General features: G+C 58.4%; 1 protein-coding gene across 1 annotated transcript in view; it reads right to left on the reverse strand.

Annotated features, from left to right (window-relative positions):
- The window catches only part of BCR (BCR activator of RhoGEF and GTPase), a 104,293-nt gene that overhangs the window by 38,677 nt on the left and 53,158 nt on the right, over positions 1-12,458 (reverse strand). Inside the window, exons 3-5 of the mRNA XM_037067469.1 lie at positions 7,010-7,114; positions 6,464-6,649; positions 1,051-1,158 (exon numbers count right to left, since the gene is read on the reverse strand). Of these exons, the coding sequence (XP_036923364.1) occupies positions 1,051-1,158; positions 6,464-6,649; positions 7,010-7,114 (399 nt within the window). The remainder of the gene's footprint in view (positions 1-1,050; positions 1,159-6,463; positions 6,650-7,009; positions 7,115-12,458) is intronic.

Raw genomic sequence — 12,458 nt, forward strand, 5'->3', positions numbered from 1 at the left:
CTGAACGCGCCGGGGAGCCAGGGGAGCTGGGGAGGGAAGTCTGGAGCTGGCCGGGAGCCCTGGGCGTGTGCAGCCCGTCACCACTGGCAGCATCGGGTGGGAACTGGGGCACCCATGGGCTCTAGAGAAACACGTGGCACGTGCTATCACCCCAGGAGATGATAAGGGCCAGGACTCATGATATCGCACCTCCTGTGACAGATTATGAAATGGCACAAAGCCCTTGCAAAGCCGCCAGGTCTGAGAGTTGGAGCGTGCTTATCTCCTGGCGAGAGCCCCAACTCACTCCCTATTTCTAGCTGCCATTTCTCTTCCTAAGGCTGCCTTCCTCACAGGAGGATCTTTCCACCAAGAATCCTTACTTGGTGGGAGAAAGCAAGTCAGAGCTCTGAGGAATTGGAGATATCAAAAAGCAAAGGTGAGTGTAGGCCCTGAGCGAAGAAAATGTCACCCAGTTCCCCTGGAGGCAGAAAAAGGGTGGGGAAGGGCAAGAAGAAGGACTGTGGGTCTGGTCACGGCGTGGCCACCAGCCCGACAGCTCATCCCCTTTGTATCTGGGGGCTCCTGCGAGGCCTCCATGCTAACACTTCAGGGTGTGGGGGTTCAGTCCTCTGGGGCCTGGAGCTTCCCCCCAAGGAGTCCACGGAGGGCAGCAACTCCAGCCCCTCCCTGGTGCCTGCAGCTCCACTTCCTCAGGTCTCAAGGTCACTGGCAGGCCAGAGGAAGACCAGAGCGTGATGCCTTTCTGCCTCCTCTGCAGCAGCAAGGTGCAAAGTCGACCTTTGAACTCCGTGTCCAAACCTCTGTGAACAACTGTGGGCACCCCGCACTGCGCACAGATAGTGCAACAGAGCATCTGTGTGGGGGACCCTACGGAGCCCCAGAATCAGGGCCTGGTCCTGGGGGCAGGAATCTTGGAAGCTCCTTGTCTGTTTACAACAGCACCTCAGTTCTATGCGCCTTGTTCTCCCAAGTCAGGGGTACCAACAACCAGCCTATGGCTACCCATAGGAGGTAGAGGTGTACCTGTCGGAACAGCGTCGTGCATACCTCAGAGATTTCTGCAAACTGAGCATTGGCCTGACAGCACTTCTCAGCTGTTTCCATGGCAACTCCATAGTTGTCCACAAAGGCCCGGTACACACCCAGCTGGCTGGCCTGCGGGGAGGAAGAGAGGATGGGACAGGCGTGAGACAGGTGCCACTGCTCCCCACCTTCCTGAGAAACGAGCTTCTGTGCGTGGCTCTGGAGAAAGCGCAGGTTCGGCGGGCAGTGCAGGCGGGGTCTGACAGCTCAGGGCTTCAGTGTGCCCCTCCCCCCACTTCTCCTCCCCATGCCCAGGCTGACTTCCCTCTCCCACAGCGACGTGAGAAGTGACTCACGCCTGCACAGGTAACGGTTCCCTTCCACAGCTGCTTCTTCCTCCCACCCAACTCATTTAAATAGTGCCACTTGGCAGCAGCTAAAGTTCAAGGTTGTCAGTGAAGGCAGACAAGGGTCTCAGCCCCCCAAGCCTGTGGTGGGCACAGCGCTCTACTCACATCTGATCCCTTCAGACACAGAAGGCACATGCAGCCTAACCATCCCTGGAGGGGGTCTCTGCTCAGACCAGAGCCTCCCTGACCTGCTGAGGGCCCAGGTGTCACACTGCACACCTGACAGGTGCGGGACCTGCCGGCCGCAAGGCGAGAGGTGTTTTGTTCTGCCTTTGTGGAACCAAAGGCATTGACAGGGGGTTTCCGGCTCAGCCACTCAAGTGAGTAACAACGTCCAGGGGGAAGAATGTGTGTGGTGCCCCCACCACCACCTCTGAGCCCCAGGTCAGCTTCAGAGGCAGCTGCGGGGAGCCAGCCCTCATCCTCACCAGAAACCCAGGCTTGGGGAGGGGCAGGACGGACCCCAGTGACTCTGGCGACCCATGGGCTGTGCCTACCCCTGCGGCCGAGCAGGACCTGGAAACCTTAGGCTTCACCAATCCTGCCGTTTGTTCTGCGCGGAACCTAAATTTTATTTCTACTCACATCTGCATTTGTACTGAATTTTATGTTTCTTCAGATGACAATCCCAGATGCTGGGTAAGCAGGCAGCCTCAGCGCCTTCTGACCTCCTGGCCCCGCCTCCCATGGGGCTGCAGGAGGCCCTGCCCAGCCTCTTGATGCTGCCCACCCTGCACCCACGCTGTGCACTGCCCCCCATGCTAGTCTCTTCAGCCTCAGTCCCACAGTCCAACCCAGAGCCCCTCCTTCTCTCCCGTCTTCCGCCTCCGCAGGGCCCCGAGCACCTCCCACCCAAACAGGGCCTTGCATTAGGCACCACGGCCATAGTCGTGAACTACTCAGACACGGTGCTGGCCGGGGGGACACGACAGTTAAACAAGTGAAGAGACACATAATAGGGAAATGGCTGAAAGCAGAGGTGGAGTGGGGGGCGATGGGGCTGCTTCAGGTCATGTGGCCAGGAGAGCCTCTCTAAAGAGCTGACGGCCAAGTCCTGAAGAAAGGTCACTGCTGAATTGCATGTCTTCAAACTGAAGCCCTAACACCCAGCCCCTCAGAATGTGGCTGCTTTTAGAGACCGGGCCAAGAGAGGTGATTCAGGTTAAAACAAGGGTTAGGGTGAGCCCTCATACAATAGGACTGGTGTCTCTGGGTAATTGGACACCGAACAGAGAGGTGACCATGTGAATGCACAGGGAGACCATGGGCATCTATACATAAGCCAAGGAGAGAGGCCTGGGGAGGAACCAGCCCTGCTGACACCTTGATCCTGGACTTCAGCCTCTGGGACTGTGGGGAAACAGACTGCTGTTGTTTGAGCCACTCGCACTGTGGCCGAGCCGGCTCACCAAGGCGGGCCTGTGGGAGGGGCATCCCTCTCCCGAGGAGCTCCTGTCTTCCACGTGGCTTGGGAGCCGTTCCGGGCAATCCATTCACACACTTCTAGCCAATCAAACACCAAGCTGCTTCGGTGATGGGACAATGGGAGATCACGCACCTGCAGACATGACGCACCGGGAAGGACACAACAACACGGCCGTGGAATTTTTTCCCCCTGTTAACACACAATCTATTCCTGAGGAAACATCAGACAGACCCAAAATGGTTTTTAGGCTTCCAGAAAAAAATGTCAAGGCCATGGAAGATAAGCAAAGGCCAAGGAACTGGCACAGATGGAAGAAAACTAAGGAGATGTGGCAACCAAGTACATCCTGTGACCCTGGACTGGATCCTGAATCAAGGAACAAGAAACGCTACAGAGAACAGATGGCCAGCTCGGGAGAAGTGTGCACACGGACTGCACACTGGAGGACAGCACTGCATCGGTGTGAAACTCCCCGCATTGGACGCCAGCGCCGTGGGTTGGGGAAGAGCACACCCTTGCCCTTCGCCAATTACACAGTGAGGCGTGTAGGGGTAAAAGGCAGGTACCTGCAATTTACTCTCAAACTAGTCAGGGTGCGTGTGCACACGTGTGTGACAGAGGAAAAGACAGAGCAAACAGGGCCAATGCTACAACCAGCATGCCTGGCATGTGGGAGTTCTTCGTGCTGTCCTTAGAACTGTGCAGGAAGTTTGAAAGGAACAGAACCACAAAACATTGAGCTGTTAAAGTCCAGCCAGAAACAGGACCCTGAGGGGCCACAGTTAACCACGCACCTCCACGGCAAAGGGCGTGGAGGTGCGGGCCCTTTTGGTTCTCAGGCTTGCCCAGCCGGGCAACCCAACAGAGCGAAGCTGGGTCAGCCCTGCTGGGCTGGTTAGAAAGGGACAGGGGCAGGAACCTGCCTGCCTGTCTGTCCCTGGGGAGACCCCGGCACTGAACCTGGGTGGGCACTCGGGAACACTCAGCACGCAGGGACTGGGGCGCGACTTCCCGGCAGCCCCACCTGGCTCCCCAGTCTTCCTGCGGCAACGTCTGGTGCACAAAGGTAGCTCCAGGACAGCAGGAAAACCAGAAAAACTTTCCGAATTCTGGCATTCATCAGACCATTAAAAATTAAAAAAAAAAAAAAGTTTCCAAGTGATTTCAGAATGTTATTTGGGAAGTGCCGGTTCTGGGTCTCTTCCCAATAACACAGCTCCCTGTGGCCCAGGAGGCTTCAGGCTGAGTCACTCCCACGGGGCTCAAACCTGTTGACACATCACACGGAGGGAAAGGAGGGCGCTTTAAAGATGGGGGCACCTGCATCAAAACGCAGCCCCTCGCTCTCTGGCCATGGGGCCAGGGCTTCTTGCACCTCTGTCCCAGGGCAGTGAAGTGGGGGGACGGCCAACAGGAAAGCTGGGCCTCGCACAGGAATGCCGGAGCCCAAGCCCAGGCCAAGGCGAATCCAGGGTCCAGCTGACCGCGTCTGAGGGCCCGGAGGGCTGGCCCAGACCTTTTCATTAATGGCCATGCTCTGTGCCCTTACAGGGGCCCCGTGACCTGGGAAAGTGCATGAGCACAGGAGGCCCAGGTAACCTTGGAATCCGAACTGGGGATCCTCAGAGGTGAAATCCCCGTTGCGTGGGCCTGGCCTGCACATACCTTCCAGGGACTGTCCGAGGATGGGGGCGGCCGGTACAGGGAGAGGCCTCTCTGCCGGACAATTGCCAGGCTTATATCCAGACGCCCCCACCACACACACACACACACACACACACACACACACACACAAGCCTCCACCTAACAAGACTGGCTGGGAGTGCGAAGATGGGGGAACTCATTTTTACACACGAACCGCACACATTAGAGACAAACGTCCATCTGGCAGCTCCCGTCTGAGACTTTTCTCTTCCATCCACAGGTCCCTGAATTGTTTCTTCCTTTTGAACAAGTTCCATCTTATCCCATCGCGGTTAAGGGTGCACCCCACATGCAGTCAGTCCCCGTCCCAGTGTGGCCTGGTCGGCACCACGGGGCCTACCAGCCCCTCCATCTGATCGCTGGCTTCTACCCACTCACTGTTTAAAAGCCACATCCTTGGCTCCTCTCAGGCCCTGTGGTCAGCGAAGGCCAAAGAGGCGCTTGGCCTGCCTTCACGGCGGGCCTCTCCCATCCTGTGACTCACCGCGGACACCTCCGCCAAGAGGATCTGTGGCCAGTTTTGGGCCACTGAGCCTTTCAGAAATCCTTCTTCTGTCCCCCCACCCCATCACCCACCACCACCTGCCTTTCAGTTCTCTGGCTCCTGAAAGGCAGGGGGAAGTCCCGGCAAGAGAGCTCCATCCTCAGTCTCCTTGTCTGCATGATGGGAAGATGAGGCCTGCCTTACGGGGCTGCCTCAGCACCCCCACCTTGCACCCTGAACCCCACTACTCAGGAACTGGACTGACACGCAGCGTTAGGCTGCCCCTCGGTCTGTGCGCCCCAGTTTACAAACCAGCACCCCCTGCATCTCTCCAGCCTGTCTGCAAGGACGAGTCCTGNTCACCGCGGACACCTCCGCCAAGAGGATCTGTGGCCAGTTTTGGGCCACTGAGCCTTTCAGAAATCCTTCTTCTGCCCCCCCACCCCATCACCCACCACCACCTGCCCTTCAGTTCTCTGGCTCCTGAAAGGCAGGGGGAAGTCCCGGCAAGAGAGCTCCGTCCTCAGTCTCCTTGTCTGCATGATGGGAAGATGAGGCCTGCCTTACGGGGCTGCCTCAGCACCCCTACCTTGCACCCTGAGCCCCACTACTCAGGAACTGGACTGACACGCAGCGTTAGGCTGCCCCTCGGTCTGTGCGCCCCAGTTTACAAACCAGCACCCCCTGCATCTCTCCAGCCTGTCTGCAAGGACGAGTCCTGTGTCCTGCAGGATGCAGGGCACCACTGCCTAAGTCTCCAGCATTAAATGCGCCCCCGGTTCCCACGGGCTGATGTGGGAAGTTCTGTTTCTACTGCTTTCCTCTGCCAGGGTCCTCCTTCAGAGCCGAGGGTGCTTTTCCTTCCCACTGTCTTGATTTTTATGGACCAAGTCCCCCACCTGCCCCCACAGCACTTAGTTAAATTCTGCAAGTGATTCAAGAGCCTTTAATTCAGGTAACTGCAAAAAAGAAATAAAGTATAATAGCCCCCGCTCTCCTCCCACTCGTGCTCTGTCTACCCCCACCCCACACTCATCACGAGTCCTGCTCTCCCGGCTACAGCATCTTTTGGTCCAAAGCCGCCCTCCGGGGGGCAGCTGGACCAGCCTGGAGACCCAGCACCTTGAGGAAAACTGAGGGGAGCCTGGAAGGACTCAGGCTGATGAAAACGGGGACGGCTCCTGTGCCAGGGCCCAGCGTGGATGCTGGGGCAGAGCCTCCTGCTTGCAACCTGACCTTTGTCACCTGAAGTGGTGAGACACACCCCAGACTCCTACTTGACACTGCCACTCTGATGTCACTCTGCCAAGAGCCCTTGGCAGCCCACACCTGCAGGTCTCAGGGGAGGCCACCCCCACCCCCAGCCGCCCCTACAGCCCGGGCTCCGGGAGGCCGCTGTGCGCCCGCGCTCACCAGCTTCTGGAAGAGGTCGCCCACTTGCTGCTGGTGACCCCACTGCTGCACGCGGGGGGACAGCCCGTCGTAGAACTCCTTGTGGATCTCGTAGAGCTCAGGCACTTTGAAGAAGATGGTCTCGATCTGCTGGCTCGTCAGCACGGGCTGGGAGGTGGTGGCAGCGGCCTTCAACGGCTTCATGGGCTGGAAGAGGGCACAGGCGGTGGGTAAGGTGGCATCGATCAGGGGGCTCACTGCTTGTTGGGTGCATGGTATGGCCACAGAAAATTGTGGTTATGCGATATCTGTGCTTTTATTTTGAAATCCCACAGAAAATGAAAATTTAAAGCCAGCTTGGTTTGCCACCTGTCTTACATTGCTATCCGCGGGGATCTCCAGCTTCTACTTCAGTGGGATGTTCTGACCTGCCCACAGGTGTCTCAATGACTCCAAGGAGAGTGGGTGCCCCCGGGCTCCACCGGCTGACCTGCAGCCTGGGCTGTGTGAGCAGAGAGCTCCCCGTACCCCTGCCCACCCCCACTCAGCACCCTGTAACCTCCTCACCAGCAGCAGGGCCTCCAGGTGGCTCAGGTAAGTCTCCTCGCTAGCCAGGATTCCAGACAGGACCCATTTTCTCATCTCCAAGCCCTTCTCCAAGTCCAGCTCACTCTGTAGGAGAAACAGATAAGAGTGTCACACCTGGGAGACACTGTCTGAGGTCGCCTGTCTCAGAGAGGAAGGCTGGCTTGTCCACCCGAGGACAAGACTCCGAGACTGTTTCAGGTGAAATTAAAGGGTGTCACAGGTACCCCAGCAGGTCAGCCACTCGCTTGTGGTCACTGCAAACTCTGGAGGGTCTGTAGCAAAGCTGAGAGCCGCCCTTGGTCTTAACACTGAAAAGTGTGGAGCTGAGTAAGCTGAGCGAGGCCTTCCTCCACACCTTCTGCCCACAAGCAAGGACTGGCGGCCCCAGGGCAGGCTGAGCTGAGGGGGCATCGGAACCTACCAGACAGCCACCCGAACTCCCTCCTCCGCTCGTGACTCCTTGCCTGCATTCTCTGCCACTGTCACCTGACCCTTGGACCGAAGGGACAGGCAGCTCTGCTTCCTTCCACACACCTGCCTCCTGGTCACAGGGGCAGAGCTGGGGGCTGCTGCCACCTGCCTAAGGGCAACCCTGTTCCCTGGGCTCAGGATCTTCGTCCTTGGAATCTGCTCTTCTCATTCTGTTGGCAGGGACCCTCTAGTGGGTGGGCTTCAGCAAGGTGGGCCCCGCGCTCAGTACTGCTCTATTGCCTTTGCCTCCGGAAGACAGAGCTGCACGTCACTGGATGCTGATGTGAGGGGCCGAGTCCCCACAGCTGGACACCACCCGCATTCCCATCCCAACCGTGACCCTACTGTGGGCTGCAGTGTGTCCTCCGGCGCCTCAGCGTTTGGAGTTGGGGCCTTTCAGGAAGTCATCAGACTAAAATGAGGACTTCAGGGTGGGCCCTCATCCAACAGGACTGGTGTCCTTACAAGAAGAGCTTAGTGGCCAAAAGTTGCACACTTCCAGCTACAAAATAAACAAGTCCTCGGAGGTCATGGTCAGCGTGGGGACTGCAGCTAATAACACTATGTGTTATATTTGGAAGTTGCTAAGAGAGTAGGTTTTTAAAAAAGATTTTGTTTACTTATTTTTAGAGAGGGGGAATGGAGGGATAAAGAGGGAGAGAAACATCAATCAGTTGCCTCCCTCATGCGCCCCAACCAGGGACCTGGCCCGCAACCCAGGCACGTGCCCTGACTGGGAATCGAACCAGTGACCCTTCACTTTGTGGAATGACACCTGGTCCACTGAGCCAACATCGGTCAGGGCAAGGGTAGAAATTCAAAGTTTGCAACAACAACAAAAATCTGTAGCTATGTGAGGTGATAGGTGTTAACTAGACTCACTGTGGTGACCACGTTACAGCACAGACATCAATCGAATGGTTACATTGGGCACCTGAAACCAATATGTCAATATCTCAATGTAAAAAAAAGGAGATTAGGATGCAGGGAGAAGACAGGCATCTCTAAGCCAAGGAGAGAAGCCTCAGGAGAAACCGACCCTGCCAACACCTTGATCTTGGACTTCCAGACTCCAGAAATAGGAGAAATAAATCTATGTCATTTAAGCTCCCCTGGCCTGTGGCACCTTGTTACGGCCGCCCCGGGAAACACACACAGATGCTGCTGCTAAGACACTGAACATGCCGTATGACTGCCCCGGTGGGCAAAGTCTGCCGTTAGAGGTTGGCCAGTCCGCATGCTAGTCCCGGGGGCAGGGGGGAGCCAAGTTCACAGAAGGTGATATAACAGCCCGACTTTTCCTCCACCAGGTTTCCCAGCCGGCAGAGGAGCGCAGATGCCCCCGCTGTGGCTGCCCTCAGGTGTGGGACTGGAACACTGCCTCTGCAGACACTCACTCCCTGCCCAACCCTCCCCGGGGACCCCCTGCTTGGGGGCAGGCTCCTGGCCCGAGGTGCCCCGACATCTGGGGCTGGAGGAGTCTCTGTGGGGTACGGAGGGCCATCGTGTGCCCTGTAGGGTCATGCTGAGCAGCATTTCTGGCCTCTGCCCACCATGTGCCAGTAGCAACGCACAGCTGGGAACCTCTGCAGATGTTGCCACACGCCCCCTGGGCCCCAGTCAACCCCAGGTGAGAAACGCTGGTGCCAAGGTAAAACTTGAGGCCAACTAGGGCCTTGCGGTGCCACCATCGAGTCTGGACTCAGGGCCAGCTGTGTGGCTCCTCTGTGCTCCCAACCCTGACGTCCCTCCAACTCTCCAGCCTGGTGACGCAGAGGCACTCGGTGCCCCACAGGGAGCACCCGGGGCCAGGGGTCGGGGAACAGGGCTGCAGGGCCAGGTCTGCCAGGTGAGCTCCTTCTGCCCGATGCTTGGCTGCCTGGGTGTAAACCGGGGGCAGGGGCCCAGTCCCTACATCCCATTTACTTCTGCTTTCTGTGTCCCTGGGGCTTGTACCCCATCCTCGCTGCCTCTGGGATTATCCAAAGAGCCTCCTGGACCTCCAGTCTGCTCTGGGAATCCCAAAGAACAAATGAGCAAGGTGCATGCAAATGCATACGTTTGTTGGCATGCTTATGTAGGTACCAGCCACTCGGACCTTGGCTGACAGCCACTCTAAGAAAAGGACACCCAGGCCCCACACCACAGGGCCACCTCCCCGAGCGTGCTGGATTGTGGCTCTGCGGGGGAGGGAGCCTTTGGGACACGCTGAGCCTGACCTTGAAACTGCCCGTGTCAGTGCCGTGTCTGGAACATGTAAGAAGTGCTCCGTGAAGATTCACTGTGAGTCACTGAATGGATCTAGAGCTCCATGCCGGGCCCGTGTGGGCCGCAGCCCTGCAAAGCTGCGGCTTCCTCCTGGAACCCTCCCCTGTGAGACAAGCAGGTCCCAGGAGGTGAGACCGCCAGTGCAGCCTGCTCCGGGACCCGAAGTGCTGCCGGAGCACAGAGGGTCCGGTGCACACAGTGCGTAGACTGGCAGGGCAGGGACCCTGGCGCCTCCTCTAGCCTCAGCCCACCGAGCCACGCCATGAGCGGGGCAGCACTCGGGGGAAGCAGCTCTCAGCCGACCCTGCGTGTGCCTCCCACCGTGTTGAGGTGCCCTCTGCCCAAGCAAGGGAAGAGGGGAAGGTGAAAGGCAGTGGCAGCCACCCACCCAGCCGCAGGCCCCAAGGAACAATCTTGCTACTGTGAGTGCGGGGGTGGGGTGGGAGAGGGATGACAGCCCCACCCAGCACGAGATGCTGGTGTTCCTGTGGGTTGGTGGCAGCACTGTGCCTTGTTCCCACCCACATGGTTTGGAAAACCGGGAGGGAAAAGACCACAGGCAGAATGGCGCTGAGGCCAGCTCTCCCTATTTTGAGGGGCATGGACAACTCAGGGGAACGTCTGGCCCAGGCACCTCACAGGGCTTGGGAGGAGACTCGGGGGCATAGGCACCCGTGCTCAGGTCAAGAATCTTCTCCTGAATCCCTGAAGAGGGCTGGTGGCATCGGAGAGGCGCAGCTGGGACACCAGCCAACTTGCCCTTGCAGAAGAGAGGGTGGGAGGAAGAACGCAGAAGAGGAAGGCGCAGAGAGCAGGGCGGGGACCAGGGTGACCTATAACCCCGTCCTGCATACGTGCCAGTTCTGGAAAGGGCACGTGAGTCCAGTCAGGGCCGTGATGGTGGGAACACCGTGGTGGGAGGAAGCCGGAGGAAAAGGGCAACTGGGAAGGGAAGGCGGCTGCTGCTGCCCAGACGGGGCAGGGGGCCGGGGAAAGGGAGCAAGTGAGCAACACAAACCGTGAGACTGAAAGCAGATAAACAAACTGGGGGTGAAGGCAGGTAGGAAAAGCTGGGCGAGGGACGCCGGTGACCAGAACCACCTCCTATCAGCCAGCTGTCAGGCCCACGGGAGCTGAAGGACAGCTGAGGAGGGGCAGCAGCCGAAGTGTGCAGGGTACCCCTCATCCCCAACCTTGGGAAGCCGGGGTGGCCAGGGCACAAAAGCCCAGCCATGAGGGGCAGGCTGCTCCCGGCTGGGAGTTCAAAGCCAGCACAGCTTGAGGAAGAACCATGAGCAGGGGCTGTGCCTGGACACTGTCCTGGGGCCCAGCCAGTAGAGGACAGAGGTTGACCTCCACACAGGATCCCATGCTGGGGGACCAGTCCCTGAAGTAGAGGTGGAAGCATGCAGAGCGGAAGCATGATTCCTGTGCCCACCCCCTAAACTAGCTCACGGGCTCTCAGGAGAGAGGGCACAGCCCGGGCTGGCACCAAACACCTGGTTTCCCAGACTTTGCAGAGAAGACAGGGGAGGCCACCACTAACACTTGTAAGTCAGGGCCTTCGAGCTGGCTAATGCAGCTGAGCTGAGTCACAGGGACATGGGTGACACTGATCCTGCTGCACCTGGTACAGAGCCTCACTGGGGCCCCCCGAGAGTCAGAGCGTCTGTGACAAGTGAATCATAAAAGTAAATGAACCTGTGGTTGCTGAGATAAAAGCAGAAGTCAGAGGTATAATTTCCGCTGCATGGCCACAGCTGTCGACCAGATAAACCAAGCACAGGGCTGTCCGGCAGCAAAAGTGTAAGGCAGGCCTGTCTGCCCTCAAATGCACCTGAGCCAGCTTTGAGTTCCTTTTGTAAAAATGCAAAATTGACCTCAGAGGAGGGGTGATCAACTGCATCTATGCATTTACTTTGGATTCTTCAAAAAGAGAAAAGAAAAAAGAAACACAACAAAAACCCCCAAAGCACCTGCAGGCCCTGCCAGACACCTGCCGCGGCAGCACGTGGGCGAGGCCCCATTTGCAGAGCTGCACGGGGCCCACATGCTTCCCGGGCCCCTGCATGCCCACAAGGGGCCCCCGGCTGGAGGGTCCACCCAGCTCCACCACGCACTGGGGGCCCCTGCACATGAGAAGGTGTGGGTGTGGGTCGCATACGCCTCTCCTGGCTGAGCCCAGTCTCTGGGCCTGCCCCTTGCTGGTACCCCAGGGACAGGGCCAAGAAGGTGAGTACGAGGAGCGGAGTCACACTGTCACAAGGTATAGAGCCAGGTGAGCACCGGCTGCTCCACAAGGTCAGCTCCCTGCTCTATGCCTCGATGTCCCCCCCATGAACGGATGGACGGGATGCTGCCAGGACAATAGAGAGCCCCAGGAAGGACTGCCCATGCCGACAAGCAGCTGCGGGTGATGCTTGGACCCTTTGCCCTTGCCCTGACACTGCTGAAGGGAGTCACCAGCCAATTGGCAGCTCTGGCCCCGGACGCCCGGGAGGGTCCGTAACACTGCTTTGCTTTACTTGGGACAGGGGTGCCAGCTTTGCCCTCCCAGGCAAGAGGGGGCAGAGGTCACAGAAATGGCCAGCGAGAGCCTGTTCTTCCCAGTGTCTCCAAGGCGGTGGAGATGAGGGTCTGAGGGCAGGAGTCTGGGGTTGGGGGGCCAAGTTGCACAGGGCCTGGGGCC

This window comes from Sturnira hondurensis, unplaced genomic scaffold, assembly GCF_014824575.4.
Source record: "Sturnira hondurensis isolate 20B ecotype Veracruz unplaced genomic scaffold, ASM1482457v3 Scaffold0017254, whole genome shotgun sequence".
NCBI lineage: Eukaryota > Metazoa > Chordata > Mammalia > Chiroptera > Phyllostomidae > Sturnira > Sturnira hondurensis.